The 8,578-nt window shown below is 33.8% G+C and overlaps 2 protein-coding genes and 1 pseudogene across 2 annotated transcripts in view; 2 read left to right on the top strand and 1 right to left on the bottom strand.

Annotated features, from left to right (window-relative positions):
* LOC107646372 lies at positions 1,720-2,718 on the top strand. The gene has a single exon (XM_016350559.1). It carries the CDS (start codon positions 1,720-1,722, stop codon positions 2,716-2,718), a length of 999 nt encoding a protein of 332 aa, XP_016206045.1.
* On the top strand, positions 2,837-4,782 carry LOC107646371 (annotated as a pseudogene).
* The window catches only part of LOC107646615 (transcription repressor MYB5-like), a 28,424-nt gene continuing 25,284 nt past the window's right edge, over positions 5,439-8,578 (bottom strand). Inside the window, exon 3 of the mRNA XM_021105459.1 lies at positions 5,439-5,474. Within this exon, the coding sequence (XP_020961118.1) occupies positions 5,439-5,474 (36 nt within the window). The remainder of the gene's footprint in view (positions 5,475-8,578) is intronic.

Consider the following 8,578-nt stretch of genomic DNA (forward strand, 5'->3'; position numbering starts at 1 on the left):
ATATATATATATATATATATATATGGATGTACTCTTTATGAGTTTTTGTAAGTTGTATGGTATCTATGGATGTACGTTATCGAACGAAAGTAATTTTCGGGAGCGGTTTTGCGGTTTAAAGTTTTAAACAGGCTCATATTTTAGTATTAAATAGTATAAGTGTCATCGTAATGTCCGAGCTATCAGAGTTGCACAGCCGGAAGCGTGAGCTTTGGTAGTTAGGGTGTTACATTATGGTATCAGAGCCAGAGCTCGGATCGATGTGCCAGCGAGGGCGCTGGACTCCCTTAGGGGGGTGGATTGTAAGGCCCACATCGGTTGGAGAGGGGAACGAAGCATGCCTTATAAGGGTGTGGATATCTCTCCCTAGCATGACGCGTTTTGACGAGTGAGTGTGGGGGGTTTCGGCTATCATCCCTATCGTCAAAGGCAAAACCGTGAGGCCTTGTGTGCCAAAGCGGACAATATCGTGCTAGCGGGTGGTCTGGGCTGTTACACTGTAATGGGGAAAAGTCTCTCTTCCCCGAGTAAATGCTTGAAATCTTCTTGGACCCCTCTGCAGAAGGAAACCATTTTAGAAAACATATTCGTGGATACAATCATGTATTTTCCTTCACTTCGTGTGGTGTGCACATAGACGAACAACTGGCTATAATAGGTCGTGGTATATATACATTTCGTGCTCAAGGCTCAATATATCACAATATAGGGGGATTTCATCCAAATCAGGACATGCGGCCACAGTTTTTGCAACTGTACATATATGATACTGACCACGAGTTGCAGAATAGGATGCTGGAGAACACACAACTACATGAAACATTAGTTTTCAAGTTACAACAATTGCTACACCGGTATAATCCTTTTCTCCATGTGTTTCGCCAGCTTGCACAACGGTCAGATGTACATGAGTGTTGTTTGGTCATTAGAGAGCGACCTGCTAATCAGCCACAATATAGTCTTCCAACTGCGTCGCGGGTAGCAGCTATAATTGTTGGTGATGACGTTGAAACAATGATTCGTGGGCGAGATATTAAGGTGCAAACTCATGCTGGTAGCCTACGAAGGATTCAGGAATTCGTTGGCTATTACGATCCACTACAATATCCTCTTCTTTTTCCATTTGGAACTCATGGATGGGATATCAATACCCGAAGTCAAAGTGGCGGCAAAGTATCATGCCGAACATATAATAGCTATATGCTCCAGGTACAAATTCCCATTTCCTACGCAGTATAGACTTCAATAAAATTCTGCCAAAAAATTATTCAATGTATCTAATCTTTTTTGCAAATTCTTAAAAATTTGTAGATCCGCCCCGATGATCATTCCACCGTATTGCAAGCAGGGCGACTACTACAACAATATGTTTTTGATAACTATGTGAAAATTAAAACCGGAAAGTTAAGATGGGTTCGAACTAGACAGAAGAAATTACGGGCTGAATTATACAAAGGCTTACAAGATGCTTTGCACACAGGAGAAACCAATGCAGGTAAATATTGTATCTAATTTCTACTTCGTAAATCATTAAGAATTACCCAAAATAATTATTAAAACTAATAATATTTCTCTATATATTTGTCTTCAGAAAATATTGGAAGAAAAAGAACAATATTACCATCGTCGTTCATTGGTAGCCGTCGCGACATGACCCAATGATATGAAGATGGAATTGCGATTGTTCTTAAAGAGGGTAAGCCAGATATTTTTCTCACAATGACATGCAATCCATCTTGGACTGAAATAACTTCAGAACTCAACCCAGTTCAAACTCCACAATATCGTCCAGATCTAACAACAAGAATTTTTCGAGCCAAATTTGAACAGCTAAAAGAGGATGTAATTACTAAGGGTGTCTTGAAAAAGGTGAAGAGCTATATTTATGTCACTGAGTTTCAAAAAAGAGGGTTGCCACATGTACATATGTTGTTAATCTTAGAGAACAATGACAAGTTAATTGATCCGGAGCATTATGATAGTTTGGTACGTGCAGAGATACCATCTAAAGAAGTAGAACCACACCTACATGATGCAGTGTTAAAACATATGATTCATGGTCCTTGCGGAATACTTGATCAATCTTCGCCCTGTATGAAAAATGGCCAATATAAACGAAACTACCCAAAAGAGTTCGCAGCAGAAACACGAAGAGGTGACGACTCATATCCGCAATATAGGCGACGATTCGACACTTCAGTACCGATTAACCAAAATGTCACAGTTGACAATAGATGGGTAGTTCCGTACAACCCTTGGCTACTACTAAAGTATGATTGTCATATTAATGTTGAGATATGTAGTAGCATAAAGAGTATAAAGTATCTCTGCAAATATTGCTACAAGGGTCCAGACCGAGTTGCAATGGAAGTTCACAACGGTTCTAATGTTGACGAGGTCCAACAGTTTGTTGATGCAAGATGGATCGCTGCTCCAGAGGCATGTTGGAGAATATTTAAATTTAACCTTTACCGAATGTATCCATCAGTGGAAAGGTTACAAATTCATTTGCCAAATCAACATCAAGTGAGCTTCTATGATCACCAAACCATTCCTGAAATACTTAATGATGATTATTTCTCTAGAACAATGCTCACTGAGTTCTTTGCCCTAAATCGTGAGGAGGACCAACAATCTAGGCATCTTCTGTACAGGAAAATTCCAGAGTATTACACTTGGCACAACAAGGAAAAGGAATGGCGTCAGCGCAAGACATAGAGAAGATCCATCGGTCGAATTTATACTGTATCACCTTCAGAAGGAGAAAAATTCTATTTGCGTATTCTATTATCTAATGTCAGAGGACTAATCAGTTGGGATGACTTGCTAATAGTGAATGGGGTCCAATATTCGTCCTTCAAGCAATCTGCTCAACACTGAGGATTGTTAGAGAGTGACAGTAGCATCCGTGCGTGTTTGGTTGAGGCTTCTGTTTTACGATTGCCATGTGTTTTACGATTGCCATCCGTGCGTGTTTGCAACCATCTTATGGTGGATGATTATCCGTCAGCCAGCACCACAACAGCCTTAGTGTTCACAAATCGGCTACTCAGGGATATAAATGATATACTCCTTCAGCACGAAAAATAGATTACACAATACGATTTGCCAGCTCTAACTCATGAAAATGACAATGACAACTCAATACCCAGAGTTATCCAAGAAGAACTGTCTGTCGAAGTACCTCAGGAAGACCTGTGTTCCGTAGCAAGATTGAACAATGACCAATCTAAAGCTTTCAAGTGCATTATGAATACAATTGATCGAAGAGAAAGTGGAGTGTTCTTTGTTGATGGGCCAGGAGGATCAGGCAAAACATTTCTTTACAGAGCTATAATTGCAGAATTGAGAAATAAGGGTCATATTGTCTTGGTAACTGCATCATCAGGAATAGCCACAACATTATTACCTGGGAGTCGAACAGCTCATTCTAGGTTTAAGATCCCAATTAATGCAGAACCATCATCCATTTGCAACATAAGCAAACAATCAGATCTTGCAAAGCTGATTAGACAAACAACGGTAATCATCTGAGATGAAGCACCTATGGTAAATAAAGAATCGGTGCAATCATTAGACCACACTCTGAGAGATATATTAGCAAACGATATGCCATTTGGAGGAAAAGTGATGGTGATGGGAGAAGATTTCTGCCAAATACTGCCTGTGGTACCGAAAGGTAGTAAGTCACAAATGATTTCAGCTTCTATAGTTAAGTCTCATTTATGGGCTTCCACTAAAATTCTCCATTTGCGACAAAATATGCGATCTTCTAATGATCATGTTTTTGCTGAGTATCTTATACGCATTGGTGATGGAATTGAGCCCACCATACATGAAGACTTTGTACGGATACAAGCAAATATGGCAATTCCATGGGAGGGTGAAACATCGTTACACAAGTTAATAGAAGAAATATTTCCAAACTTACAATCACATGGGTGGGACACTTCTTACATGGTAGAAAGGGCAATATTGACGCCAAAAAATCATGATGTGCAACAGCTTAATGATATAATTATCAACCAGTTTCCAGGAGAAGAACAAAATTTAGTCTCATTTGATGAGGTAGAAGGAGATGCTAATAATTTATATCAACAAGAATACCTTAACTCAGTTTCTACAGGCGGGTTGCCACCTCATGTGTTGAAGGTAAAAAGAGGTGCACCTTTGATGTTATTGAGAAACATAGACCCTAAGGCCGGCTTATGCAATGGTACAAGGTTACTATGTCGTGGAACTTTTCAAAACATGTTAGACGTAGAAATTTCAACCGGTCATCACTGTGAAAGAAGAGCTTTCTTGCCTCGGATAAAACACAAAACAACAGAAAATTCAGGACTGCCTTTTATACTTATCCGGAAGCAATTTCCTGTAAGGTTGAGTTTTGCAATAACAATAAACAAATCACAAGGACAGACCATTCCTAAAGTAGGGATCTATCTTTCTAAACATGTATTTAGCCATGGCCAATTATATGTTGCTCTGTCTCGAAGTATTTCTCAGTCAACTACAAAAATTTTAGTCAAAGAAGGAAAAATAGATGGAACAAGTGGAGAATTTACCATAAATATAGTTTTCAAAGAAATATTGTTACCTTCCCAACAGGTAATTTATGTTCTTAGTAAGTGTGTGTGTAGTTACTTCTTGGTACAATTCAGTCTACATATAATTTTAATCTTTAAATCTTTTTTATTGATATAGATATCTTTGTATACAAACTTCAATTTATTGAGGACTAACGACTTATATTTTTTAAATAGACAATTTGATTTCAAATGAGCTCATCAATATATGCCAAGAGATAAAAACAACGACCTTGAAGATTTGTTTTACGCAACAGGTACGTACTAATTACCATTAACTAAGACATACTAGATATACTAGAAATATATTAACAAATATCAATTACAGGAAGAAGGATTCTAAAATCTCTGGAGTGCATGGAAAGATGAGCAAGCAATTGCATCAATCAAACCAATAGACAATAAAGTAATTTTTTTAAGTTAATTACTGTCAAAATTGCATTCAATATACATACTTCTATTTCTATGTTAGTAATCATAATCATATGTTATCTAATAAGTTCATTCCCTTCAAATTTATTCTATTGGTTGGGGAGGAACGGTTAAAACAGACAAGACCCAATTCTGGAAGATGATAAAAAAGGAAATACTGCTCCAACAACATACAAGGTAACGCAATCATCGTAATCAGAATGTTATTGATATGCCTATTATCTATCCCCTTCTATGTTCTTCTTTTACTAATAAAAAATGAAGGAAAAAAGTATATGCCTAAAATATTAAAAGGTTACTCTGAGATTGTAACGGAGATTATGTTTCCCATATTGAATAAAGTTACAAAAAATAATTTTAAACTAATGATAATAAATTAAACATTTTTCTTTTTCCAGCAACAAACTCATAGGAGCGGAACTAACTGATGTTAGTAAAGAACAACATTGCAGGTACCTATCATTAGATTAAGAAACCGCACAAAATATAGGTAATATCGGATACTTATAGATTTGAATGCTCTACAGAGGGTTTAATGGCTTCTTTTGTTGTGCATGTGTAGGAAATCCAACCTCAAACAAGAAATTTCAATTTTGCAGGTTTTATATTTTTTATTGTTAACTTTTCGTTCAAATATAATGAAATTTGTATTGGCCTATGGTATATTTTATTGATTTCTAAATTTTGTAGTTCTTCAAGGCTCAAGAATTTATTGATAAGAAAATGTATGAGGAATTGCTAAAGATTTTTTCTAGGTACAAATTCAGAAATAAATTTAGATTTATTTTAACGTTTTTACTTATAGTTTGATCTATAATCACCAAAAAAAAGGACATAATTAATTTTCTTCTTTACACTTTTTGTAGGCACAAGAAAGATTCTTCAAATACAGATCCGTACTTTGACTTACCACTTAAAAAAAAAGTCCCTAAACAAAAAAAAAATATGACTTTTAAATATGGCTCATTTTTTGTAAACAATTGTATTTTTCTATTTATTTTTATGACTTTGAGTTAGATAGAAGAAAATAAAATATTATTGTAATAATTAAATAAAAAAGCTGAACCCGAATCCAACAAAATACGTTTCGGTCCATAACGGGTTTTAAACACCCCTAATTTTAACAATGGGCAGTGCCCGATACATATGTATTTATATTTATACCATCATTTTTACAAAGGTGGCATCCCTGTTCTTAAAATCTTAATCGCAACCATCCAGATGTTTATATCAATTTCAGAACCAAACGAAAGAAATACATGCACAGATCGATCACAATACACGGCGTCTACGATTCAATTTGATAGCAACAGCTTTTAATTCGAACAAACAGGAGCACACTAGTTCTATAATCACTGGATGAGGATCCTCACTTACGGGATGAGTTAGGTAACTAATGAATTGGACCTTTTTGTTTGTTGTTTGAATTCATCTGCTTAATGCCATTAATTAATTCAGTAAAAGTATTACCGTATATATGTTACTCTCAGATGTATATATTGATTCTTATTTACTTCTTAAGGCTATGACCGAAGAAAGTAGCTAGTTTTCCAAAGTGCCAACACAAAAAGGACGTATATTCTTTTCCAAGAGTAGAATAATGGAATCAGTACTAAGTCAAGTTTTATAATTCTCAATAAACTTGATTTGTAATCAATTTATCAATCTGCTCCAGTTTTTTTTTTTTTTTTATCAAAGATAGGAGACTCGAATCCGCAATCTCTTAATTGAGTATGAAAAGACTATGCCATTTGAGCTATAACTCATTGGCCAATCTGCTTCAGGTTATTTTACTTAGGCTTAGTTTGGTAAAGCTTTTACTTTTCAAAAGTAGCTTATAAAAACTAACTTTTAAAAGATGGCTTTATAAAAGTTGTAGCATTTATGTTTGGTAAATCAAATTAAAAATAGCTTTCAATAAACACAAGCAACAACAATTACGTTTGGTAAAATAGCTTTTAAAATTTAAAAATACTATAATAGACATAAATGCAAGTATTAAATTTGAAAATTAGTTAACATATGAGGTTATATTAGACTTTAAATTTTAAAAAGCACAAGCCAACTTTGAAAAGCTCCTTGTTAAGTGCTTTCAAAAGCACCCCTAACTTTTAAAAGCTGCAAGCACAAGCACTTGGACTTTTTAATTTACCAAACACAAAATGAGGTGTTTGTGCCTTTTAAAAGCACAAACACCTCTCCAAAAAGCTTTACCAAACTAAGCCTAAGTGATTCTCAATTTGATACGAAACTTGTTAAAAAAATTAAAAAGAAAAAAAAAGCAAAATAAATAAACAAATAAACAAACAAACAATGTGTAATATATTAAAGATAATTAAAGAATAAAAATAAATAGATATAATAAAAAATAAATAATAATTTCTAATCATAAAAAATTTGAATATTGACAAAACTAATCACAAAAAATTTAAACTAATATTATATTCATACAATATCTTTTGACAAAAATATCCCATCATTAAATTTAAAGTTAATTTCGTTAAAAATTTTATAAAATTTTTAAAATATCTTTTTTATCATCTTTATCTCAACTCTTCAACAAGAACCGAGAATCAATCCTAAACTATAGAAGCCTTACCAAAATCAACCTTAATAACTCAACCCTTTATCGTAACCTCCATTATTTCCCCTCACCTAAATCAATTCAAGCATATACTCACAAAGTAACTTACTATTTCACTAAACCAAAGTCCATAACTTTCATATTCTCCCTATTATCAAAAAGCAAATTATCTAGCTTATATCCATTGATTTTGTCAAAAACATAAATAAAAATTGAAAAGATTTAAAAAAAAAATAAACAAATAACAAACTCATATTAACATAATATAAATTTAGAGCATAAGTTGAAGACATAACTGCTAAATTTTAGGCTGTATTTATTTACAGAGACAGGACATTGAGACAGATACACAGAATTGTATTTGGCAGAAAAGATATAGACAAAGACAATGTATCCAATGACACTAAATTAGTATATTTTGTATCCATCCTGACACTAACAAGGGATACAACTTATTTTTTTATTTTTTCTTTTATTATTCTTATTAATTTTTCATAATTATATTTTTTATTATTATATTTTTCATCTCAAATTTTTTAAATGAAAAAAATGAGAATAAATTGATTTTTTTTTCAGTATCTTGTCCTATCATATTCTTAGTGTCTTATCCTGTCTTATTCTCAGAAACAAACGCAACCTTACAGACTAAAATAATAAAAAAAGAGCAAAGTAACCCTTAATGAATAGGACCAACACAATAAAATTGGATAATCTGCCACTGTTGCCAAAGACATAGATTGAGGCTATCTCAGTGGCAAATAGGGGTAAAAATAAGTTATATCAAGTCAGACTTCACCTTTAATAGGTTAGGTTAGCCTTCATCTTTAACAGACTAGATTTGTAATATATTTAACTGGCCTGAATATGGCCTGTAGTCTATTGTAGACTTTACTTTAAGTACTAAACTGGCTTATTATTAAATCTGACCTAATCTAAAGGCTGATAAAAGATTTGATACATATATAATTTTTTATTA

Source organism: Arachis ipaensis, chromosome B06, assembly GCF_000816755.2.
Source record: "Arachis ipaensis cultivar K30076 chromosome B06, Araip1.1, whole genome shotgun sequence".
NCBI classification, from domain to species: domain Eukaryota; kingdom Viridiplantae; phylum Streptophyta; class Magnoliopsida; order Fabales; family Fabaceae; genus Arachis; species Arachis ipaensis.

What these genes read in the sequence shown, in the direction of transcription:
- LOC107646372 (XM_016350559.1), top strand. Translation starts at nt 1,720, where the DNA reads ATGACATGCAATCCATCTTGGACTGAAATAACTTCAGAACTCAACCCA.